The 26,252-nt window shown below is 50.0% G+C and overlaps 1 protein-coding gene across 5 annotated transcripts in view; it reads right to left on the bottom strand.

The window, feature by feature from the left end:
• The window catches only part of INPP5B (inositol polyphosphate-5-phosphatase B), a 61,277-nt gene extending 35,292 nt beyond the window's left edge, over positions 1–25,985 (bottom strand). The window contains exons 1-7 of one of the 5 annotated variants that reach the window (XM_061122332.1): positions 25,862–25,985; positions 19,133–19,215; positions 18,599–18,693; positions 17,676–17,773; positions 17,512–17,541; positions 14,854–14,964; positions 8,851–8,991 (exon numbers count right to left, since the gene is read on the bottom strand). In XM_061122332.1, coding sequence (XP_060978315.1) covers positions 8,851–8,991; positions 14,854–14,964; positions 17,512–17,541; positions 17,676–17,773; positions 18,599–18,693; positions 19,133–19,215; positions 25,862–25,895 — 592 coding nt within the window. In that variant the 5' untranslated portion in view covers positions 25,896–25,985. Of the gene's footprint in view, positions 1–7,371; positions 7,623–8,078; positions 8,103–8,589; positions 8,689–8,850; positions 8,992–14,853; positions 14,965–17,511; positions 17,542–17,675; positions 17,774–18,598; positions 18,694–19,132; positions 19,216–25,861 lie in introns of those variants that run through there. The other 4 variants (XM_061122334.1, XM_061122333.1, XM_061122336.1 and 1 more) reach the window with 4 other exon arrangements.
• Positions 25,986–26,252: the final 267 nt, after the last annotated feature.

Raw genomic sequence — 26,252 nt, 5'->3', positions numbered from 1 at the left:
TATTCTGCATATAAGTTAAATAATCAGGGTTAACAATATACAATCTTGATGTACTCCTTTCCTGATATGGAGCCAGTTAGTTGTTCCATGTCCGGTTCGAACTGTTGCTTCTTGACCTGCATACACATTTCTCAGGAGGCAGGTAAGGTGGTCTGGTATTCCCATCTCTTTAAGAGTTTTCCACAGTTTGTTGTGATCCACACAGTCAAAGGCTTTGGCCTTTGTACACAGCATGTACATATATGTACATAGCACTACACACACACACACACACACACACACACAGAGGCTTTGGAGTCAGACTTGGTTCCATTTCTGGCCCTGCTACTTACTAGCTCTATGACCTTGAAGAAATTATCTCACTTCTCTAAGCTTCCACTTCCTCCTGAACTGAACAAAGATAACAGTATCCGCCTATGACTGCTGTCTTTTCCTATGGTTAATCGAGGCTACCCCTCACTGCATGACCAGAAGGGGCTCTAAAAGTCAAACCAGCAAATTCAAATCAAAATTCAAGTACTCTATTTCTTTTGAGAATTGCCCAAAAGGCAGCTACATTATTTCTTATTTCAATTGCTCCTCTTGCCCTGGTTTCCCCCTGCATGTCCCCCAGTTTTTCAAAGGTTTTTCCCAAGATCCACCAGTGCAATCCAACAGATGATGGAAATGCTCTACAACTGTACTGGCCAAAAGAGTAGCTACTAGCTACATTTGAACAGTTAAAACATGGAAAGAGTGAAAGAGAAACTGAATTGTTTAAAATTAAGAGTAAATTGAAATAGCCACATGTGATAGGGACTACCGCATTGGCCACTGAAGTTCTAGATCTTGTTCTTCTCTTCTCCAAGAATCATCGGCCATCCCAGTCAGTTCTAAACAGAGCTACCCAGCTGTGCCTGGGATCAGGCCCTCTGCTGCTCACGTCTCCAGGACGCTCTGTACATGGGTCGGTCCCAGGTAAAGCTGTGCTTTGACTTCTGGGCTTCCCCTGGGCTCTCCCTTCCATCACAGCCCTGTCATCTCCCTGTCAGCCTGGTTTGCCAATCCGCCCTTTGCTCACCCCTCTCCTTGGGCTGCCAGGGCCAGTCAGCCATCCGTCTCTTCATTCTCACCGCTGCCTTCCTCCAGGCCATCCTCTCCTCGCCTGTTACAACAAGAGCCTCCCAACAAGAGATCTTCCGGCTTCTCCTGACCCGATCTGCCAATTTTGTCTCTGGACTTGGCCAGGTTAAACTCTGATTTCATCTCTCCCTGCTCTAAAACTCCAGTATTACACCACTGCCTGCAGGTGAAGGTCCAAAACTGGTTGGACTGGCACAGGAGAGGCCCTTTGCAAATTGGTCCTGCGCCCTCTCACCATCTGCCACCTGAAGACAGCCTATTTAATAAACAGACAGGTCCCCCGTGCACGTAGCCCTCACTCTGACTTCTGGACCCCTCTCTTCAAAGTCCAGCCTCAACTCCCCCACCACCAAGCCCTCCACAACCACACTAGCCCTCGGCAGTCATTTCTCTGAATTCTGAAGGCCTTCCAGTCTGTATGACTTGTCTAGCATTTTAAGGGTCATTCAAGTGTTTTCGGAAAAGCCATGGGGCTTTGGAATAAAATGACCTGGCCATTTTACCGGCTCCATCCATAACCTCACAGGAAACCTTAAGCAAATTACTTCATTTGTTTCCTCATTTGTAAAATGACGATAACACCACTACACTTAGAGAGAGGCCAAAAGAATAAACAAATGAAATTCTAAACAGATCAAGAACCTCGCACCATGCCAGGTACATAGCACATACGCAGGAATGGTTAGTTCGCTTCCCTCTGCCTTGCCACTCCTCATCCCCCTCAGCCTTGATAACGATGATGGTCATTTACCGAGTCCCTTCTAATGAACAGCTAGGCTTGCGCTACATGCTTCATGTGTTACTTCTGATTATTGGCCTCGTTTTACAAATAAGGATACTGAGGTCCAGAATAGGGAGCAGACATGCCCAGCAACACAGAGCTAGACCAGTAAACGGCACAGTTGACATCAACAGTCAGAACTCCACAGCCTCCCTTTTGCTAACATGAGCACAACATCTTCAGTGAAACTATGAACTCTTAGGAGTAAGTACTATCCGGAGAGAAGGATTAAGTCGGTTTGGATAACAAAGCAAAAGTACCACCCTGGTGTGCACAGGCTGTGTGAGTGTGTGGCTGTCACTACTGGGTAAAGATCATGTCCTACCCCTTTCTGAGCATCTACTAGATAAGGCTAAGAGGCGGTTTCCCTATCTCCTTGTCACTGGCCCTGGCATTCTATTACCAGCACACCAGAAGAACCTGCAAAACCATGTAAGCGAATTACTCGGCAGTTCCAACAGGCAGGATTAATGCTCCTTCATGCTGGGTACACACCACCAGGGGGCCGCCCCACGGCCTCTCTGAGTCTTAGACAAGGCAACACATACTAGCAAGGGATTCATTCACTTTACAAGGAATCAGACTGACCCCGACCCAGTTACCCAGATCCGAAGTCAGACTGTGTTAACGATGACAATGATACTTAAGGCTCACTGCATGTCAAGCATGGTTTTAACCTCCGTATGTATACTTAATCTTCATAACTCCTCCATGAGGTAAATGGCATTATTATCTCCACTGTACAGACTGAGATAAACAGAGAGGGTAAGTAACCTGCCCAAGAACACACAGCTAATAAACAGAACAGACAGGATTCAAACCCAGGGCATATGGGTCAAGAGTCTGTGCTATTAATCAAAAACTATACTAGCAGAAAAAGGTGACATGCAGAAAGCATTTCTGGCAGAGGAAATAATTCCAGTGCAGAGACATGGCATCATGATATGCTCAGAAATAAGTCATAACAAATAGTATAAACAAGTAGACATGCAAAGTTTTGTTTGAGAAGCATCAGGGGATACAAAAGAAGAGTGTTAGGGTCAGGGCTCAAGCATTAGATTCAAACAGATGACCTGAATTCTATTCCCACAGTCACTTACCTTCTCTGAGCCTTAGTCTCTCCGTGTGAAAAAAGGACATCCTCTTAGAGAACTTTTCTGTGCACACGATGAGGTCCACAGACCCACAGTGAGTGCTTGCTGCTGCTGCTAAGTCGCATCAGTCACGTCCGACTCTGTGCAACCCCACAAACGACAGCCCACCAGGCTCCTCCGTTCCTGGGGTTCTCCAGGCAAGAATACTGGAGTGGGTTGCCATTTCCCTCTCCAATTATTAAGCGCTTACTAAATGTTAACTGCCAGTGATAATAATAGTCATAATAGTAATCAATTTTTATTTATAACTACAATTTTATTGTTTAGATTTTTATTATATGTATTAAGGCCAAACTGTAAGACTTTGAATGCCATGTGGAGTTTGGATTTGACTCTTATGACCAAAGGGAACTAAATTCATAGCACACACAGGGCAGAGAACTCTCGAGAGAAGTCCATAGCCCAGGGCACCCAGCACTAAAAAGAAGGAAAGAATCAATGATTCCTATTCCAACCCGGCAACCATCCCAAACAGCTGTTACTTTTTTGAAAATCAAATAACCATGCTTCTTAGTCCTTTCCTTCCTTTCTTTCCACCTTCCTTCCTTTAAAAAAAAAAAAAGTTCCCACTATCTCATGTCTCTAGGAAAAAACACCATAGATTTTAACAATTCACGTGAGGAGAGGCATCTGTAAAAACACATCCCAGGCCCTGCAAACCTGTAAGCCCTGGTCTCAAAATCCAATTTTCCCCCTGTGCAAATCCAACTTGGGCTCTTGTTGTTGTTTAATCACTCAGTCGTGTCCGACTCTTTGAGACCCTGTGGACTGTAGCCCACCAGGCTCCTCTGTCCATGAGATTTCCGAGGCAAGAATACTGGAGTGAGTTGCCATTTCCTGCTCCAGGAATAGAACCTGCATCTCCTACATTAGCAGGTGGACTCTTTACCACTGTGCCATCAGGGAAGCCCCCAATTCAGGTTAGCAAGGACTAAGTATCACTAGCTTAGCTTCCGGGGAAATACTACGGCCGTGCAACTACTTTTTGGCCACAAGTTATAATGGTCACAGGCTGCTGGAGAGATGACTTGACTTTTTCCTCCAGGCTCTCTCTTCGCTGGCCTTCTGTGAACTGTCTGTGGTCTGGTGATAAAACTGAAAGAGAAGTGGGCAAAAGCAACCAGGAAGGGGTTGAGGGGTGGAAAGAAGTGCTGAACCCGCTTAAAGAGGAAGGGGACAGGCATCCTTCAGGCGACAAAGCACTAGAGCTAGGAACTGTTCAGGTCTCGAAGGTTCGAAGACAAGACATTTTTTGAGCACCTACTGATATACAAGGCACTGGGCTGGCATTCGGGGAGGAGACAGGATGCAGAATGGTAAGAGCAGCACGTTCGAGCTTGTACAAATGCAGATGAATGAACAGCCCACAGAGATGAAAAAGCACAGAAATAATAAGCAATCAGGTCTGAAGTAAGAGGAAATGAAGGTAAGCTGGGGAAGATAAGGCTCCACAGAGGGGCTGAGGCCAGGCCTGCAGGACTTAGATGTCCCACTAAAGAATCTGAACTTTATTATGCAGGCTACAGGGAGTGGTGCAGCATTCAAGTTCACAAACAAAATAGCAGGGTGTGATAAAAGTTACCTTCGAAGGCAAGCCCCAAGGGAGAAGGAGACCTAGCAGAAGACTTGTAAAGACAGCACTGCACTAGTTCAAGTAAGAGGATACCAATGTCAACTACTGGGATTTAATCTCTTTAATTTTCAAAAGATTTTTAAATTGCAGGTAAAAAAAAATGGACCAAATTTGGTTATTAGACATGGGGAGGGCAGAGTCAAGGATGACTGAGGTTTTTAGTGATTGTATTGACAGAAAAGAAACTGGAAGAAGGAAAGGAGTAAAGAAGAGAATGAATGTTGTAACTTGGAACAAATCAGCCTAGGAAAGGCCCTGAGGAGGGCAGCCAGTTTCTTGGAGGTGGGCATCTGCAAATCCTAAACGGGTTTCCCAGGGGAAGGTCCCCCCTAAATTAGAATTTCTTTGGTCCTATGAGACCTTCTAGGAGGCAAACTTTCACTCCTATCTTACAGACAGAAGATAGGAAAGTCAAGAGGTATGTCTAGTGTGATACTGATGTACAGTAGTGAAAATAAAAATTAAAGTAGGCCACGTAGACATACACTTGGCTCAAATCCTCAGCCTTCATACTTGGAGCTTTAGTTCACATATGTACCACTGATAAAACCTACAAGTTTGTTACAGTAGATATTAAGTAGCAAACAAAACAAGCACTAGTGAGTGTCTTATGTCTCCAGACTGTCTTTCCTCTAGTAAATATTGATGCCTCCCTCTTCCTGAACCTTCTGTCCTGTGCAAAGCGCCCCTTCTAAGGGAATGTTTGTGGGTCATCTCACTTGCTCCATGCTCCCACTGTAAAATTCCACAACAACCTGTTTTCTGAAGGAGAGAAAAGTCTTCAGGGGGTTCTCCTGTTCAAGAAACAAACACAAGGGGAAGGGAGAAGGGAACAACACAAGAAGGAAGAAAAAGGAACACAGTTCTCTTTTGTTTAAAGAAACAAAGTGAGCCCAATTAATTTGCTTAGGAGCCAGCAGAGCTTCCCACAAAGGTGGAGATGATGGGCAAGAGTTCTACGTGTAAGATAAACATCTAGGAAAATTCATTTTCTCTGTGCTAAAAGGGTATGTCAGTCACACAGATTTTTATTTATTAAGAGGAGGAGGAGCAAGGAGACTGACTGATCCCAGGGGCTGTTTTTCCAACATTCTCACTGGCTTCTACCCTAGTAATCTAGGTTACCCTTTATGCTACCCCGAGTTATAAATAGCATTCATTTCCTTTCTCAGGCCACACAGACTTCAATGCTTTATTTCCTAGGTCCCAGGGAAAAAATACCCATAGCGCATCTCATTCTGAATTTGAGTTACTACAAAGCCATCTCATTTTGAATCAACCATGGAATCAGAAAACCACTTCAAAATACCAAGATGAGTCTGCTGTTACCATTTTGTTAAATTAGCCCAGAACAACCCCAGTGGGACTTCTGAGTGGCTGCTTCCTCTCTAGCCCATAGCTCAGAGTCCTCCAGAACACAGCTCCAGGTCTTTAAGTGTGTGTGGGATGAGGCAGGTGAATATTTCACACAATGACAGGGTGAGCACTGAGTCAGATGCAGATTCCCCAAGGGGTTTTCTGGATAAGAGCACCTTCAGTTGGCCAGACAGAAACAGGAAGGTATTTCTCTTTATTTCTTTTTAAGAAAAGAAAAAGCTACACCACAGGGCAGTTAACTAAGTGAAGAAGCAGAAAGATCCCCTACTCACAACAGCTACTTGTCTGGGACCCATGCGAGGTCTTGGCACCTGAAGAGGCCAACAGAATCAGATGAACAGGCTGTCACTCAACCAGAAGGCTTATATCTCACTTCCACATCACAACTTAGCTCAGAGATCCTGGTTTGAACCTGAGAACACTGACCCCGGACGAAAACTAGCTGCATTTCACCTTTCTACAACCTCTACCAAGTTTGGTCTGACACTCCTGAATGCAGGAAAGAGGCGGAAAAAATGGACATTTTGGAGAGATGCATCCAAGTGAGATGTTTCCTTTCTCTACCAAAACAAAGGCAGGGGGTGAAAACCAGATTCACTTTGCCACCCAGATAGCTAGACCTTGACCAGCCCCACAAGGTCCCGCTCCTGCTGAGCTGACCCCACACTCACTCACCTCTGTGAATCATCAGATCCCTCTCTGTCACTGTCAGCTCCTTGGAGAAGCCCTGTTTCTCCTGATGCATATCACACACAGCATGTTAAAGCAATGCTCGGGTTGGTTCCCCGAGCCATCAGGAAGTGGGTATTTTGATTATACACATGTAGGAAGCACCAAATTCCCTATCTGTTTCCCGCCGGGTCTGGACTGTCTGGTTCATTCAGAGGAGGCCCCAAGAGATCCCCCTACTTGTTGTAGATGACATGACTCTCCTCTGAGACCAAAGAACTCTGCAAACACAGCTACCCAAACAGAACTAGAGGTCTGCTGCCATTTCTTACCAATTCTAACATGAGCAACTTAGCGTTGGATAGTGTAATCCCATTTATTGTAGGGATTATGATAGGGACAAATCGTTTCAAATTAAAAATGAAACCAGCACCTTGACAGTAACTCTTCACCAGCATGCAGCTAGTTTGGGATTTTTGAAAGACCACAAGAGTCTGAGATCCCCTTGCATTCACGACCCAGCAGCAGATAACTGCTTCAGAGCCATCCCGACTCCTCACAGAAGACCTCCCTCCACTCAGGAGAAGAAGCGCTTCAACAGAATCCGGCGTGCTGGCCGAAAAGACAGAACCCACCTCTTTCTGCTGCCATCAGGCGTCTTCCATCTGAATGCTGGCAGCCTCTTTCCAAGGGGCCAGGGAAGGATATGTTCTTAATCTTAAATTCTCACCCGTCCCAGTACCAGAGCCCAGAATGTCATGGAAACTGATGCAAAAGCTGTCTCAAGATGAGCACTTCACGAACTGAGATAAGCCCATGAGACGCAAAATATCAGCACCATCGGGTGCCGTGACTGCATCTTGTGGTGGCCACAAAGAAGGTAAAGCACACGCACGGAGGAAGTCCTTTGCTCGCTTCGTTTCCTCTCATTTTACAAATTTGTGCAATGTGTCATTCCCCCCGCCCCTCACAGTTTCCAAGCCTGGTAAGAGCAAGTGGAGTGGCGGCCCACGCTTACACAGGTATTTGACAGTTCTCTAGCAAGTGGCTGAGAAATGGGACACAAGTGGGTACTCACGGTCATGCCAAAGCTCGGACGTAACAGGAGCTGCACCGGCACACCCAGGAATAAAAAATACCAGGGAGCCCTGGACAGAAAATCCAGGAGCTGGACAAAAACTACCTCCTCCCACAGCACCAGACTGACCCAAATTTCAGCCGGGGGCCTCTCACTCTCCAAAAGACAACCTTCTGCTCAACAATCAGCCTTTTGTGCTGCACAGCCTTATCCAGCAAGGGATGGGTGGGAAAAAAACAAAAACAAAAACCTACTCTCTTTTACCTGTAACCTCACCGTGGCCTCCAGGCCCAGGGTGGACAGGGCTCTCCTGGACTCCGGATCTGCGCAGAGTCCAATCTCTCAGAGGGGCTGAGGACCGACAGGAGAGCCAGGCAGCCCCAGTACACACACCAGTCCTGATCCAAAGGAACGCTCTGTGATGGGGAATGCACCCCCACACAAGTCAGACTCGAACGTCAGGATGGAGAAACTGAAGCTCAGAGAGGGGCAGCCACCTGCCCCGGGTCACACAGCGAAGCAGGGACAGAGCTTTACTACAACCACAATCCCGGCCTCGGGATTCCGGAATACCACCACTGGCCCACGCCTGCCCTCATAACGGCGGGCTGAGAACAACTAACCCCACAGCCCTTCAGCCCCAGTGTCCCGCCTCCGTAGGGCCAGGACCTTGGTCTTCGCCCCAGGCGTCCGCCGGACAACCCCGCAGATCCCGCTCGCCCGAGGGCCAGGCCCGCCACCGCCCCCGGCTCAAAGCCCTAGCCAAGGTTCCCACCTCCCGCCAGACCTGCAGAGTCGCGCTCCCGAGAGCCGGCGGCGGCGGACATTTCCCTGCCAGCTTCCTCAAGCTCTTCATCTCACTGCCCGAGTCGCTCCGCCCCCAGCTCCGCCCCCCCAGAGGGGCCCGCCCCCGCGTGCCACTCCCGCCAATCGAAGGCCGGCCTGCTCCGTAGCCCCGCCCCCAAACAGAACGGGGCCCGTCCCTGAGGCCAGGTCTCCTCCAATCCCTTTCGCGCCTTCCGAGACCGATACCTGCCTCCTCCAATTCTGGCACGCCCCGGCCAGGTGCCTGGGGCCGAATTCCAGGCTTGCGGCGTGGGCGGCTCGGGCTCCGGCTCAGTGCACCTGTATCGAGACAGCCACAGGAACTCAGGATCTGGGGTGGCTGGGTCGAAGCCTGTAGAAGGAAAAAGGAGGGAATACTGAGCCACGGGCTTGAAGAGCCGGTTCCACCCCGGCACGGTTGTCCGTCCCTGAGCAAATCGATCAGCCTCTCGCGGAGGCTCCAAGTCTGTTTCCCGCTCGCACAGGGTGCACCTGAGACTCAAATACAATGATAAATATGAAAACAAAGTGCTGTACCGAGATAGACCAGCGCCACTCCTCCGACCTGGTGGTGACTATGTGCCTAGGTCTGTGCTTCACAAGTATATTACGTCCCTGATTCCTCACAACTAATTTAAGGAGGAAGGAAACTGTTATTCCGTGGCAATGATTATCCCATGGCAACTCAGCTCAGGTGCAGTCTAAGGTGGAAGAGTGAGTGGCAGAGTGGGAATTCAAATAGATGTCAGTACTAGAGAGCCGGTTGGAGACTTTAACTACCCATGATCTCCATCAGCAACTCTCAGGCCTCTCCAAAAAACACACTCTCTAAGTAAAATCAGTGTGCTTGCTATGAAATACACCTCAAGAGAAGCTTCATGGTTCCCTCTTAACCAGATTGCCATTCCTCTTTCCTAGAAATTCTTGAGTCCTCTCTGCCTCTCACTCAAACCCAGGTATGCCTGACTCCCAAACACTTGCTGTTTCCTATGCTATCCTTCCTGTCCCCCTTGTAGAACTGCATGACCCTGACCAAACTGAATTGGATTTGTAAGAACATAATAAATGAAAAGACTTAGGTTGCAGGACTGATTACGGCACTGCCAGACATGGCTTTTAAATTATTTTCAGCATTTACATGCTATTAACCCAAACTGCACCTTATCTGATCCTCGCAAAACTCTTGAGTAGTAAGTAAGGCAAGTTCATATTTCCATTGTACAAATAATAAAGCCAAGACTTGGGAATTCCCTGGTGGTCCAGTGGTTAGGACGCTGCACTTTCACTTCATGGGTTCAATCCCCAGTAGGGGAACTAAGATTACACAAGCTGCTCAGTGCAGCCCAAAACAAAATACACACAAACACACACACAACAGTAAAGCCAAGGCTCAAAGAAATTAAATATATTGTTCACATTCACAACTAGGAAGTGGCAGAGCTGGGATCTGAACCAAAATCTCTGGACTCCATGGGCTTTGGAGGTATGACTTGGGGTTCCAAACCTGGTCGTATTACTTCAACTGATGAATGACTTCTGGTAAGGGACTGTGAGTCAGTTTACTCCATCATGTATAATACAGATACTTATACTTTAGCATTGCTCAAAAGACTCAACAGAAGAACACGGTTGTTGTATGTTGTCTGACTATCTAGAAAAATGTATGGCACACAGTAGACACTCAATTCATGTTGGCTAATTCTTTTCTCTAACTGGAACCTCTTGACCAAGGCACTTCCACTCCCTGACCTTTTGTGCTGCACATTATTCACCAAGGACTGAGTGGGAAAAACATAGTTACTTTCACCTATAACCTCTTCTTGGACTCTGGTCCCTTTATCTATAAAATGCAAGGGTTGGGCAGGTAGATTTCCAAGAGTCTGTCGACTCTGAGAGTCCCCTCTCACCCAATTCCTTTCTGAGGAAGTCCATCATGACAGCTACTCAGAGATGCTACTCAGAGTAGCTACTCAGCTACTCCTTGCTGGTTACCTCACATGTAGACCCCAGGAGTAGGGAAGAGGAGTAAGCCTAAGGGAGGAAAATCATCGACTCTTCTCTCTCTTTCATTCTCACAGATAGACATCAAGTACTGTTCCTCCATTCAATAAATATTTATTGAGTGCCTACCAGGTGGTACTAATCATAAAGAATCTGTCTGCCAATGCAGGAGACAAGAGACTCGGGTTTAATCCCTGAGTTGGGAAGATACCCTGGAGTAGGAAATGGCAACCCCCTCTAGTATTCTTGCCTGGAAAATTCCATGGACAGAGGAGCCTGGCGGGCTACAATCATGGGAGCCACACAGAGCTGGACACGACAGAGCACATGCACACATCTAGGCACTGTTGTAACCACAGAGGGTTAAGTGGTGAACGTAACCCAAACTCATTGTTCCCATGGCACCTGCGTGCTCATCAGTTTGATCTCTCCAGTCCATCCCTCCTCCCCATCCGCATGATGGCCCTGGTCCAAGTCTCATTTTTTATGCCTGAATCACTGCAAATACATCCCCACTGATCTCCCTGTTCGATGTTCCCCCCTTCTGCACCAGTTGCCAGAGGAATTTTCCTAACATGCAAATCCTGACTTGTCATTCCTTGTTTTAAAACTCCATCAGCTGTCCACAGGCTATAGAAAAGTAAAAGCTCTTTGTTGGTTATTTAAGACCCTTCATGTACTATCTCTGTGGGCTTCTCCTGGCTCAGCTCGCTCCACAGCCTCCTCCCACCCCAACTTCAGTCCCACCCAGTGACTTGCTCTTAACTCCAAATGTCTCTTTTCCTCCTTGTTGCCTGCTTGGGAGAAACCTCACTCGTCCTTCAAGTCTCCATTTAAACAACACCTCCTACATGAAATCTTCTCTGAGCAGTTTAGATGGGGTGGGTTGGCGTGAGTTTAGGATGCATGAGATCAAAACTCAAGAGGTAGGCTCTGGAGGAGACTCTCTAATCCAATCTAATCCTGCCTCTATTGTTTATACAAGGCACTTACCCTCCCTGAACCTCAGTTTCCTCATCTGTAAGATGGAGATATAATACCTGCCTTGAAGGGTTGTGGTAAAGAAAATGAGATAATGTGCTGAAAGTTCTTCAAACAGTGTCTAATACACAATAAGTCCGTGATGAGTGTTAGCTGAGGAAATATTTTCTGAGTTCCTACTATGTGCTGGGCATTTTCACATGTATTATCTCATTTAATTCTCACAATTCCCTGAGAAACATCTTTTTTTTTCTCCCGAATATTTATTTATTTTTGGCTGTGTTGAGTCTTCGTCCCCGCACTCAGGCCTTCTCTAGGTGCCGAGAGCGGGAAGTCCTCTCGTTGCGGTGGGCAGGCTTCTCCTTGCGGGGGTTTCTCTTGTTGCAGAGCACAGGCTCTAGGGCGCTCGGCCTTCAGTGGATAGAGCAGGCAGGCTCAGTCGTGTGGTGCCAGGCTTAGTTGCCCTAAGGCATGTGGGATTGAATCTGTGTCCCTTGCATTGCAAGGCAGATCCTTAACCACTGAACCACCAGGGAAGCCCCAGGATATTCCCTTTTTTTTTTTTTGCCTTGCTCTGCAGTCCATGGGATCAAACCCAGGCCCTCTACAGTGGACCTCAGAGTCTTAACTACTGAATCACCAGGGAATTCCTAGGAAGATATTCTTTACATATAGAAATCAATAAAGCAAACTCAAAAAGAGGTCAGATTTGTGGTCACCAGAGGGAGGGGTAACATGCCGGGGGTGGGAGGAGGGATTACATGAAGGTAGTCAAAAGGTCTAAAGCTCCAGTTACAGGATAATTAAGTACTAGGAATATGATGGGGCTTCCCTGGTGACTCAGTGGTAAAGAATCTACCTGCTAATGCAGGAGACATAGGTTCGAGCCCTGGGTCAGGAAGGTCCCCTGAAGAAGAAACCGGCAACCCACTCAAGTATTCTCGCCTGGGAAATCCCATAGACAGAAGGACTTTGGCAGGCTACAGCCCATGGGGTTGCAAAGAGTCGGACATGACTTAGTGATTGAGCACACACAGAAATATAATGTGCAACACGATACATCTAACTAACACTAATGTGTGTTATACATGAAAGTTGTTAAGAGAGCAAATCATGAGTTCTCATCATGAGGAAAATATATTTTTGTCTATGTCTTTAATTTTATACCTATATGAGATGATGGATGTTCACTAAATTTATTGTGGAAATCATTTCATGAGGTATGTAAGTCCAGTCATTATGCTGTGCAGCTTAAACTTACACAATGCTGTATATTAACTAGAGTTCAATAAAACTGGAAGAAAGGGAGGGACCTCCCTGGTGGTCCAGTGGCTAGGACTCAATGCTCCCAATGCAGGGGGCCCAGGTTCGATCCCTGGTCAGGGAACTAGATCCCACAGGCCGCAATGAAGATGAAAGATCCAGGGTGCTACAACTAAGACCAGTGCAGCCAAATAAATATTTTTTCAAAAAACTGGAAGAAAAAAAATGTCTGCAAAACCAAGGTTCAGAGAGGTGAGGTGGTTTGCCCAAAGTCACACGGTTAAGGACCAGCAAAGACAGGTTTCAAATGCAAGAGGTCGTATAGCTTCAAAGTCCACACTCTTGACTGTTCTGGCTATTATTACTTTTTAAAATAAACCTTATCAAATACTTTCTTTTTCTTTTTTCTTCAAGATATTGTTCATTTGTATTCTTTTGTGCACTATCCATCTCCTCTGCTCAGTTTTCTATCAGAGCATTTATCTTCTAAAGAATTCATTTTTGCTGAAGATATACTGAAGGCTTTTTGTGTTTATGCAGGCGAAGGTATTGTTAGGGGAAGCACACTGATTGAAACCGCCCACCCTGGTCAGGTACCATAGTAACCATTTGCATGAGTTGTTTTATGGCAGGAGATCCTGATAAGGAATACGGAACTAATAGGCCACCACCAGCCGGAAGAGTTCGGGAAAGATCGAGAGGAGACACTACCTGTCCGTCCACTTCCCAGAATCCCTCCTGCTAGCATCCATCTTGGCTGAGCGATGCGTGCGCCACCAGGAAAGACTCTAAATTAGAATGATTGGCCAGAGACCACCCGGAAACTAATCCCATCACCATAAAACCCAAGACTGCAAGCCACGCGGCAGAGCAGTTCTCCTGGGTTCCCTTACCTACTGCTCTCCACTCGGGTGCCCTTTCCCAGTAAAATCTCTTGCTTTGTCAGCACGTGTCTCCTCGGACAATTCTTTTCCGAGTGTTAGACAAGAGCCCAACTTTGGGCCCTGGAAGGGGGTCCCCCTTCCTACAACAGTATCAATCAAGAACTATAAAGTATTATTGCTTCTCATACAACTACCAATGATAATCATAAAACAAGGTATCCTTATTAGTTGAAGGTTTGGGGATGAATTTCCCGCGGCTTAGAGAATCAATCCTTTAACTCAGCACTCAAGGCTCTATAATTTTGTTTCCTTTTCGCACACTCCCCTGTTTGCATCCAGTCAGTCCACTTCCTGCACACCAGGCAAAGGAAGGTGGAGGGGCCAGACATTCAGGCTCCGAGATGAGACCGCAATAGAAAGGGAGCCCTCCCCCTCCCCCCTCCACCCCCACCCCCGCCATTTCTGCAGAACAAAGATGCTGGCTAGAAAAGAAAGAAGTAGCAGTGCTGGGTAAACAGCCAGGCTCCAGCACCTGGTGGCTCGAATTTGCATGCTCTCTGACTGATCCTCTGCTCTGAACAGAACTCTCCTTTACCTGCCTGGCTAATCTCCTAGTCTAAACAAATTCTCCCCTAGAGGCCACTAACCTCTCCCTGCTAATGCAAAGCTAGACCATTTTCTCAGTTGCAGTGGGGCACAGGTTTCAAGGGCAGACCTGCCTTGGTTCTAGTTGTCATTGGCAGAGAGAGGGAAGATGGGCCTCCAGAAGCTGCTGATCTTGCTAATTTACAGAAGACTCTGTATCAGAATCACACCTTACCCCGTTCAGCCCTGCTCAGAGCGAGGAGGGCAAAGGGGCCCTGCTGGAGTTAAAACTCAGATCCAGAAAGGGGAAAACAGAAATGCAAACACCGTGGCCAGCTGGTGACCTGGGGGCACTGTGGCCTCATGCCAATAGCTTTAAGAGGGCACAGAAATTGTGGAGTGTGAGTTCAAAGTGTGCAAAGTCAACTGGTGGTGGGGAGGTCAATGCCCAGCCACCCCTTCCCTCCCCCCTGCCATGGGGAGCCTGGGGTCTCACCTACCTGGACAGGCCCTGGCAACTTCCTGGAGGAATATTCTGGTATGTGAACCAAAGGGGAGCTGGAATAAGAGGCTGAGCTCTGCTGTGTCCAGCTGGACGGTGACATCTGAACCTGTGCAGGGAAAGCAGGACATGAGCTCTTGGCTTCTGAGATGCTAAGGTGCATCTTTGGGCTGGAGCCCCCAGAATGGAGTGTCAGCAGCCCAAGCTCCCAAAGCCCCTTTGACCCTTAAGCAATTGACTTATAGATCAACTTAATGATTGTTGCTCGGAAAAGGCAATGGCACCCCACTCCAAGTACTCTTGCCTGGAAAATCCCATGGACGGAGGAGCCTGGTAGGCTGCAGTCTATGGGGTTGTGAAGAGTCGGACATGACTGAGTGACTTCACTTTCACTTTTCACTTCATGCATTGAAGAAGGAAATGGCAACCCACTCCAGTGTTCTTGCCTGGAGAATCCCAGGGATGGAGGAGCCTGGTAGGCTGCCGTCTATGGGGTCGCACAGAGTTGGACACGACTGAAGCGACTTAGCAGCAGCAGCAGCAATGACTGTTGGTGGGACAATAGGGAGCCCTTTGTACCCCCAGCTCCAAATTAACATCACCCTCAGTCTACAAGAGGGGCTGGACCTAGGCTCTGAAAAGCCAGTAAGCCTTGCCACAGCCTCCTGGATGGGGACAATAGAGACCAAGTTCTTGAACTATAGTCTACCCACTCCCCCACCCCACCACCACCTCCCAAGTGGAATGAAAAGCACACAGAGGTGGACAGAGCGGCTGTCTGTCAGTCAGTCTCCCTGACTGTGCCAGGGACCTGCTAGGCACTGGGAATACCATGCTGAAGGGATCAGACTGTGGATGATGTCTGACTTACAGCATAACCTGAGCACCCAAAACACATGCTGAGCTAGTGAATAAGTAGGAGCAATCTAGCAGACTCATCAATAGTGTGGGCTCCAGGGTCTGTAGTCTGAGTTTGAATCCTGGTCCCACCACTTACTGAATTACTTAATTTCTCTGGGTGTCCATTACCTCATCCATAAAATAGGAATGAAAGCAATGATGACCCCATAGAATTGTGAGGAAATCACCACCTGATGTGTGTAAAGCTCTTAGCATCGTACCTGGCTAAGATTATCATTGATCAATTATTCATTTCTATTATCAATATTTTTGTTATGACTACTACTTCACTACTGTGACTATAGTCTAGCGGGAAAAAAAAAAAGCGAAGAGGAACTAAAGAACCTCTTGATGAAAGTGAAAGAGGAGAGTGAAATAGCTGGCTTAAAACTCAACATTCGAAAAACTAAGATCATGGGATCCAGTCATCACTTCATGGCAAGTAGATGGGGAAACAACAGAAACAGTGACAGACTTTATTTCTTTGGGCTCCAAAATCACTGCAGATGGTGTCTACAGCCATGAAATTAAAAGATGCTTGCTTTTTGGAAGAAGAGCTATGACGAACCTTGATAGCATATTAAAAAGCAGAGACACTACTTTGCCAACAAAGGTCCATCTAGCCAAAGCTGTGGTTTTTCCAGTAGTCATGTATGGATGTGAGAGTTGGACCATAAAGAAAGCTGAGTGCCAAAGAACTGATGCTTTTGAACTGTGGTGTTGGAGAAGACTCTTTTTTTTTTGGAGAAGACTTTTGAGAGTCCCTTGGACAGCAAGGAGATCAAACAAGTCCATCCAAAAGGAAGTCAGTTCCGAACATTCATTGGAAAGACTGATGCTGAAGCTGAAGCTTCAATATATTGGCCACCTGATTCGAAGGACTAACTCATTGGAAAAGACCCTGACGCTGGGAAAGATTGAAGGCAAGAGGAGAAGGGGACGACAGAGGATGAGATGGTTGGATGGCATCACCGACTTGACGGATGTGAGTTTGAGCAAGCTCCAGGAGTTGGTGATGGACAGGGAAGCCTCGCGTGCTGCAGTCCATGAGGTAAAAAAGAGTCGGACATGACTGAGCAACTGAACTGAACAGTCTAGCAAAGAAGATAGATATTAAACAGGTCACTATAGATAATTAGGGGCTTCCCAGGTGGTGCTAGTGGTAAAGAACCCACTTGCCAATGCAGGAGACTTAAGTGACATAGGTTTGATCCCTGGGTCGGGAAGATCCCCTGGAGGAGGGCATGGCAACCCACTCCAATATTCTTGCCTGGAGAATCCTATGGACAGAGGAGCCTGGTGGGCTACATAGTAAAGAGTCTGACATGACTGAAGTGACTTGGCACAGCACATAAATAATTAAATCACTGTGAATGACAGAGAGGTGGCAAGGATGAGAAAAAGGAATGTGTGTGAGGTCCACTTTCAGGATACAGACAATCTCAGGAGTTCAACAAAGGCTTTCTGGGGAAACTTGAGTGTGAAGTAAAGCCCTGAAGGAGTGAGGGCTTTGAGGAGGGAGCTGCATGTGCAGGGCTCCGTGGTGAAAACTTGTCACGTGTAAGGTGCTTGGAAAGCAGAGGGTTTCAAGTTCAGCAGGCAGGGAAGAGAATGACTGGATTGATGAGCGGGGCTAATCCTACAGGATCTTGTGTGCCACAGTGAGGTGATCAGAGGGTGCTCTTCTTCACCCCACTCCTCTCTTTGCAGATCTTGTGCCCGGGTGGACCCAATTTAGACTGAAAGAACCACTCACCAAGAATGTAGTGCTCACCATCCAGGGTCACTGCAGGGAGGGAAAGGAAAAGGCCCTGAGCCATTGAGCATCATCTTTGCTCCCACCACCCCACCCCCAACAAGGGCAGAAATGACCTAGGAGCCCCAAGGAGAGGGATCATCCCCTCCCGCCCACTGTGGCACCTTCTTCCAGCGTGAAATCCCGAGTGACTGGCACAATCTGGTCCAAGGAGACGTCGTCCCCGGTAATGGCCATCCTCTGGTGCGTATACAGGAAGAGACTGAGGGCAGGAAGCAGAGTGAGGATAGGAGCACGTGGCTGCCCCTCAGGTCCGCCATGGAAGCCTCAGGGTGTTCGGCTCGTGTTTCCTCCTTGGGCCCTGGGGCTGTGCTCAGGCCTCTCTGCACATGGTGCCCAGCAGAGACAGATGGGTCATCAAGGCTGAACTTGCCTCACTTTGGGGAACCCCGCTTTGTTCGTAAACTCCATGCATAATCGCCCCCTTGTGCATTCTAGCACTGTGTGTGACAAGAACAGGGCAATCCTTGCCTCCTCCTCTCCCTCCCTGAACCTCAGCTTTTCCATCTGTAAAGGAAGGGTGATGGGTTCAAAAATGTCTAAGGCTCCTCCTTCCCAGATCTGAGACCCTGAGGGTCACTTTTTGGCTTTTTGATCATTATTCTCGCTCTGTTTCTGAGTAATAGGTGGGTGTTACTTGCAACATTTATGGAGCCCTTTTTACGTGCTTCACAGCATTTTAACTACTTTATATGCAGTAACTCATTTTAATCTTCAGTTTGGACACATTGAGGTTTGCTCAAGAGGTAACAAAGCTTAGATTTGAATCCAAGACAGTCAGGCCACAGGGTTCAAGATCTGGAGCAGTATGTTAACCTCAAGAAGTTTCTCATCAAATTTTGAGGACTATATGAGCTAATAATACATAGGGCTGGGCATATAGTATTCAGAAACTATTAACTATCATTATTATAATTATTTTAGAAGCCTCAGACTCTATCCTAAAGGGTTTGAAATCCAGCTGGAGGGACGATGGAAAACAATAAACCCCAGGGCCAGATAGGCAAGGCCCAACCCCATCACTTACGCGTGTTCCTGGCCACCACGCCCCGGACGGTAGCGCACGAGTCCCAGGAGGCGGCTCTGCCTGCGGTCGCCCTCACACAGCACACCTTGCACCGCCTGCCGCTCAGGGTCAAGGCAAACGGAAAGGAAGCCTGCTTCCAGGCCTCGCCCAACCCAGCCCGCCCCACGAGCCTTGCCCTGGCTTGCCCTGCCCTCACCCATGCAGGTTTACTGTGTGACCCTGGGCAGGTCACTTCACCTCTCTGACCCTTCCTCATCTGCGAAATGGGGATAACAACCCCCAGCTTCACAGGGGGTGGGAGGATAACTGAGTATTTAAAGCACAAGGCAGAGAGTCCAGAACTGAGTACTTAGTAAGTACTGGTTTCCGCTCCCCCCCCCCCCCCCCCCCCCCCCCGCCTCATAGGGTTGCTCAGCCCTATGGCAAAGAGAGAGGGAGGCAACCAGAAAGACACGTAGGCACCTGCCATTCCACTTCCCAAGCCCAGGCAGGGAGGCCCTGGGGCTGGGAGTTGCAGGCTGCAGGGAAGGATATGATGACGCAATATTCCCCGTCAGCCAGGGTCTCCTGGATGGCCACTGACTGGTCCATGCCGGCCCCTGCTGAGCGGACACACCCTGGGGAAGGGCAGAAGGGAGGCTCTTTAGGTCAACACGTCACCCGGGATGTGATGGAGTTGCCTCTGAGGACCACAGGCAGGGAGGACGGGCTCTGCTGGAGGAGGCCCCATCCTCTCCCTCCCTCTCCGCCTTTGCCATCCTTTCCCTCTGGTGGGAAATGCAATTTGCTCTGCCGTCCTCTGTCCTGAAGGGCATCCAGTCACTCCTTAGTGGGGTCCAGTCTACTTGCTGGACGTGCGGTGCCCTGTCCCGTTACCGGAGAGGAGGATACGGTCTTTATGGCTCCAGGATGGGGGCTCTGCCTCCCTTTCAGGGGAGCAGTGTTAGTTCTGCTAGCAGCTGTCTGGGAGGTGTAAGGGGTGTATCTGCATGTATCTCGGGAAGGGAGTGTCTCATTCTGGACCAGGACTCCAGTCCGGTCCCTCTTTCCTTGGAGATGGGCAAGTGTCCCGTTACTCCTTGGCCCTCCCACAGCCCAGCAGGCCACATTGCATCAGCCAAAGGCCAGAGGTGTCCGGTTCTGACAGTCTCAGGACAGGGCACCCAGCCCTCAGCTTGCCCAGTCCCTCCTGCCCAGCCCTGCCCTGGCTTCCCTGCTCTGCACTCACTCATGGCCCCCTGCTCTTGCCGCCTACCTCCTGAGCTGTCACCGCTGCTGGGTGTGCGGAACCTCGGCCGGGACCGGTCAATGACTACATTTCCCAGCAGTCCCTACGCCACACGAAGGTCAGCCAGCCTGCAAGTCCCAGCATGCTGTGCCCATGTGGGGGTGGAGGGGGCTGCCCTCCACCCTGCCCCCTGTTAACTCCTTAAGTCCTGTGGTACCCTCTACTCCCTATTCTGGAAAGCTTTTCCTAAGGACTGCCCTCGACATCCTCAGCCCTCGAGCGGCCAGAGTTCCTCGTCCAGGACCCGGAAGGAAGATGGTCACCTTAAGGGAAAACGTTTTCTCAGTTTCTTTTTTTTTTTTTTTTTCCCGTTTTCTCAGTTTCATCCTCAGCTCCTTGCCCTCCAGGCAGGCCAACACTGGCCTCTACTGGAACACTTCCTCCCCAGGGGCCTGTCCTGTCCTAGCTTCAGGGAGAACAGCACTGTGAGGTACCACAGTGACATTTTCCAGGTGGAGAAACTGAGACTCAGAGAGGTTAAGCATTCTGATCAAGGTCTCGCAACTGAAACGTGTGGCTCCAACTTCCATGCTACGGACGCTGCCACTCACAGCCGCACGTCCTCGCTTAGCCTCAGCAGGGGTGTGTGAGGGGTCCAGCCTGTCCTGCCTGCCTCATGGGGCTGTGTGGGGAAAAGGGAGGCAACGTGCGCTGTCAAGGGTGTGACCGTGTTCGTGTGCAGCGCCTGTGCTGAGGCCCCATCCTCTCTCCTTCTCGGGAGGAGAGACATCAAGGGAAGGGGGCCCTGTTCAGCTCTCACGACAGCCTGAGCCTGCTCTTTGTTGTTTTCCAGCCGTTTCCCCTGATTCACTGGCCACTGGGCAAGGCTTTCCTCCCTGGGGGCCTGCCCTTCTCCACCTAAGATAAGGAGGCTGCTCTAGATGGACAGAAGGGCCAGCTCAGATTAGGCTGTCCAGGACCAGTCTCTTCCAGCCTATTGGCCACTTCACTAAGCTGTAAGCTCCCTGAGGACAGGCTGTATCTTTTCCTTATCACCCCAGTGTAGTTTCTGGCACACAAATTGACCCTGAGAACATGTTTATTGACTTAGTGAGTTATCTTAATGAATACTTTTTCTCTTAAGCTCTGACCCAAACTGAAGAGTAAGTGCTGGGGAAGAAGTGACCGTGTGACTTCTAGTCCAGTCCCCATCCTTTTTCCCTAAGCTCAGAGTTGCTGCCCTAGTGACCGGTTTGAATAAGTAAATCTCTTCCAGAAAAAGTAACTTCTTCCCAATTTTCTTTCCCTGGAAATATCCATAGCACAAATGGAGCTCAAGTTTATTTGAACTTGGTTTCAAAGCTGGCTTGAGGACGAGGGGAAAGGGGATTGATTCAGACCCTTCGAGATAAAGAGGGCTGAGGTCACTTCAGGAAATCAGGGGAACCCCAATTCCAGCCCCCCTCTTTGTGTCAAAGTCTGGGGAGGATCAGGGAAAAGTGGACAGGGACGAGAACTTTGTTTTCGCTTCTGCTTTTTTTTTTTGGCAGCACAGAGGAATCTTAGTTCCCCAACCACGAATCACACTTGCACCCCCAGCACTGGAAGGGCAGAGTCTTAATCACTGGACTATCAGGGAAGTCCCAGGACTGGGCACCTTTGACAGATAAAAAAATCTGCTCCTGCGGGACTTTGGGGTCCTCGCACTTGATGGGGATCAAACAGGAGATTGTTCTGTTTTACCAGGCAAAACTCCAGCCTGCCCCTTTGGAGGGCATCAGGTCCAGGCCTAGGCCCTGGGAACCTCTAGCACAGAGCTGCAGGCTTGATAAATCCCTTTCACAAAAGATAGAGTCACAAGAATCAGAGCTGGCGATGGGCCTGGCAACTTCCAGGGCCTAAAGGGTCTTCCTGCCTGCTGCTCCCTGACTCAGCCTGGCCTAGCTAGAGGAGCAGGACCAGGAGCAGGGCGGAGCGGAGGGGCAGCAGCCCCAGCCAGGGTCCCATGCAGGGGGCTCCTGGCAGCCCTTGGTGCTGCCCCATTGAAATGGAGGTTCCCATCCAGCTGGAGGCAGCTGCCACAGGCAGAGGCTTGGCAGCACTCTTGGTAGCTGTGCTGAGCCACAGTCCTGTGCCATCTGGGGGTCCCTGTCATGCAGGCCTGGCTGCACCCGGCAGTGTGGCCTGAGCTGGATTGTTTCAGCTACAAGAAAAGATGGGACTATTCATCCTCCCCTTGCCTTTGACCCCATTCACAGAGGCAAAAGATGTTAAGTGGGGGGACTTCCCTGGTGGTCCAGTGGCTAAGACTCCATGCTCCCAATGCAGGGGGCCAGGATTCAATCCCTGGTAAGGGAACTAGATGCCACATGCCACAACTAAGGCCAGATGCAGCCAAATAAATAAATATTGAAAAAGAAAAGTTAAGTGGGGCTGTGGGCTGAGCTGAACTTCACTGGGCTGCTGGCTCCCAGCCAGCCAGTCCCCAGAGAACATACAAGGCAATCAGAAACAAGGGGGCATGTCATGAGGACTTGGAGGATTCCAGCTGCTATCCTGGATTTCAGCATTATGTGGAGCTAAGGGGGGTCCAGCAGCCTGGTCCCCAGCAGGTCTAGCTCCAGGCAGATTCAGCTGCTGACCCCGCTCTGTCCAGGCAGGAGGAGGCCTACAGTTCTAAGGGAGGGCAGCGCTCGACCTTGGTGCACTCTGGGGCCCCACCTCACAGAAGTGCAGGCCCTCAGGGCACTCTGTCCTTTGAAACAGTCACTGCCTTGGCAGGAGAAGGTGGGACAGGGTTTCCTCTGGAAGAGAAAGTGAAAGAAGAGTGGCAGATGGGGAGCCCTGTGAATTCTGGACTGTGGCGGGGGCTGGCTGCCTGTCTCACTGGCCTCAGCCACTATGCCCATTCCTGACTCCACCACCCGGAGCAGGCAGGTGTGGGCAGACACTCACATTTTTAGGGGGAGTTGGAGGGGTGATGGTCACCAGGAGTGGAGTGGGAAGTGGCTTGTCCTCTGGGATGGTCAGGTGGCCCAGGTCTGGGAGCAGAGCAGGGCTGCCTAGGGAAGTGCGGTGACACATCTGCTGGGGGACAGGTCCTCTTCGAAGTCCCCACCCCTGCCCCAAGGGGAAAGCATCCTGTGTGTGGATGTCACGACCTGAAACTGTCACATCTCTGCCACCTGGAGAGGCACAGGAACTGCTTTACAGTGGGATGGGGTGGGCCAGGGAGTTAGGGTTATGGGAAATCCTGAAGGGGAGGGTCATGGGGGAGGAGGGTAGACCTCAAAGCTAAAGGTCAGCCTGACAAGGTTGAGGGTTGGGGTGTTGATAGAGGTCGGGAAGGTTGGTGAAAACAGCTCAGCTTTGGAGGCCTGTCAAAGGGTGAGACTCAGAGCTGGGCATTAGTGAGTGGGCAAGGCTCAGGGCTCGGGGGTAGGTGGGACGGGGCTCTGAACTTATGGGGCCAACGGGAGGAAGGGCTCTGAGTTGAAGGAGCACAGAAGAGGGGTCCAGAGCTGCAGGTTGGGGGGCGCTGTCTCACCTGAGACGGACTGGCTGAGCGCCAGGCAGAGGGGCCACCGCTGCAGCCTTGCAGAGAGCAGGGTCGGGGCTGGAGTTTATTGGCCTGCAGGCAAGGGCTGGGACCAGTTTCATCTCTCCCCTCACAACAGGCTGTACTGAGTCATGTGGTGCAGTGTTGAGTAGGGTCAGTTGGGTGAAGAGAGAGCCTGCAAGTTCAGGAGCAGCCAGTTCAGGAGGGGCCAGCCGGTCCTGGACTGTAACTCAGCTTCTCAGGGCCATCCAAGCAGTGACTCCTCTCTCTCCGGCCTTTGTATCTCCCTCCCAGCACCTTACTGGAGGTACCTGTCTGTCAGTACCCCTCCAGCCCTGCAGCAGCTTTTCCTGGCAGCATCCTGCCTGGGCCCTATAGCAGCCCTGCCCCACACCTCACAGTAGTTCTCCCCTGGGCTGCACTCTTGCTGTTCCGTTGGAGAGCAATGCCTCCTGGTAGCATGCCTCTCGGAAGCAGTGGAAGCTATGGCATGTCCGTGGGAGGGTTTGAACGCTGTGGCCCTCTTCCCGCAGGAGAAGGCATCCAGGAGGCTCTCTCCTCCTCTGTCCGCTGCTTTGTTGATTACTTGGACAGAAGGCGGTGGGGTGCGTGGGGTGGGGAGCTAGCTTCTCACCAGGTGGTGGTTCTGGGCTACTAGTAAGACCTGCAGGAGGACTAGTGGGAAGAAAAGGAGAGAAGACCACTGCAGGAAGTAATCAACTCTAGAGTCAAGGTTAAGGGAGGGTCACTCCATGGTTAAGTCAAAAAGGTCATGACATAAGGGAAAAAAGAAGGGGCAGTGTCAGGGCACAACAGTATTGACAGGTTAGGGTTGGTTACAGGGACCAAGAAAGGCTGGTGTCCCTGGGCTGTGGACGGTTACCTCTGAGCAAAGCAGCCTGATGGCTACTACTGGTCACAGACATCTCTGACTATGTGCTCCAGGAGCCCGAGAGAGTGAAGAGTCCTGGGCAGCCCAGGGGAGGGCTGCAAACAGAGGTTCCCATATTGGACCATGCAGATGAGTAAACTAAGGCTGGGAGAGTGGGGGATTCTTATATGGAATAAAGGGTCTTGGGGGCTGGGCTTTCACTTCCTGCAAGTCATATTTTTGGTGATATTGAGTCTGGCACAAAGGGGCCTGCAGCCCAGTAACAGCCCCTCTGAGAGTGAATGTTGTTGTTGGCATGGCAACAGCAACATCCCAAGCCTGAGGGGACATAGAGCTGGAGCAGGTGCAGTGACAGGAAATAGACACCCAGTGCCTCTGAACTGGCCTCATTTGCCTCTGACATCAGAAGATGCTAGGGTGGGGAGTAGAGGGTGATAGGCTTCCTCAGAACCCAGGGCAGGAAAATGCTGGGTCACAGAGAGAGTTGAAAGTCAGGGTTCCTTTGTCCAGAATCTTCAGGGTTCTAATCAGAGCTGAGCCAAGGACAGGAGGTAGCTCTCAGACCCTGGGTAGCTGGATCCCAGCTCTGCCTCTCTCAGTATGAAGGGGTCAGATCTGTAAGGATCTGCTAAGCCCAGGTTCAAGTTTTTCCACGTGAGGCAGAGAACTGCTGGAGATGGGAGAGGAGGGCATTATTCTCATCTTCCCACCCAACCCTGGTAGGCGGAGTACAATCCCGCCCCCAAAGTTCCTGGAATTAACAGAGCATATTTCCCTGTCCTCATGGGTTGGTCCTCCATCAGCACTTGGGTCTCTTAGGTGATGGTTGCCATGGTGATGTGGTATGGAAGGGAGACTGGATCCTGTCTGGGCTTAGGCCCCTTCTGGCAGTGGTCTTCAGTGCATGAGTGGGGCGGTGCTCAGAATCCCAGAAACAAAGGTGAGGTAGGATAGGACCCCTTGGCAACAGGGGCCACTTCTTATCACCAGGAGCCTCAGCCTCTCTGTGGCTCCCTCCCCTCCAAGGCTACACTCAAGAAGTGTTCTCATCTAGTCAACAGCTCTCAAGGGGAACTTCAGTCACCAAAGGCAGAGAGGTCAAGTGAGAGAAAGTGAAAGTGAAGTCGCTCAGTCGTGTCTGACTCTTTGCGACCCCGTGGACTGTAGCCCACCAGGCTCCTCGGTCCATGGGGATTCTCCAGGCAAGAGTACTGGAGTGGGTTGCCATTTCTTTCTCCAAGAGAGGTCAAGAGGGGATCCCAAAGTTCTCCCCAGCCCTTGTGTCCTTGTGAAAGGAAGGGGCTGTGGGCCTTCCTTCCTTCCTTCCCCTGTGGGCCCCAGGCCTCCCACACAGCCCCTTCCTTTGCCCCTCCTTGGTTGGAAACAGCTGAGGCTGGAGGGACAGCTCAGGAGTGGGAGGGAAGCAGACCCCTGACCAAGATGGAAAGCTGGGCCAGGCCTAGATGGTTACAGCTGGTCTGTGTCAGTTCTGGCTCCTTGCCCATCTGCTTTAGTCTGTGCACTCCTCAATGACTGGAGTTCCAATATTCCCCGAGCCCCAGCTCATCCCTGCTGTAGATTTACCTGCGTGCCTGAACGTGTGGAGGGCAGCCAGCATGTGTCTCTGAGTCGAGAGGCTGCAAGTTCAGCCCTTGGAAGCTGGTGGCTGCCCCACATCCCCTCCTGTCATCTGTCAGCTCTGGGAGTTCCCGCTGACACTGCTGCCACCACTGGAGACACAAGCGAAAGAAGGAAGCTGATGTTCAGACGGGAAGCAGAAGGAGAAAATAAAGCCAGTTGGCAGACAGAAGGGCCCCACTGGACGTGTCTTATTTGTGTAGATAAGAAAGCCTGCAGGTATCTTATTTGTGTAGATGAGAAAGCCGGCAGGTGGAGCAGGCTCTCAGAAGGGTGGGGAGGTCAGGGCCCATTTGCAATGAAAGTCTGTCTGACTGATAGAGGGAAGGGGAGTGGG

The sequence above is a fragment of the Dama dama genome, chromosome 20 (genome assembly GCF_033118175.1).
Source record: "Dama dama isolate Ldn47 chromosome 20, ASM3311817v1, whole genome shotgun sequence".
NCBI lineage: Eukaryota > Metazoa > Chordata > Mammalia > Artiodactyla > Cervidae > Dama > Dama dama.
Note: the sequence above shows the minus strand (reverse complement) of the source record. Positions and strands in the feature narration are given on the sequence as shown.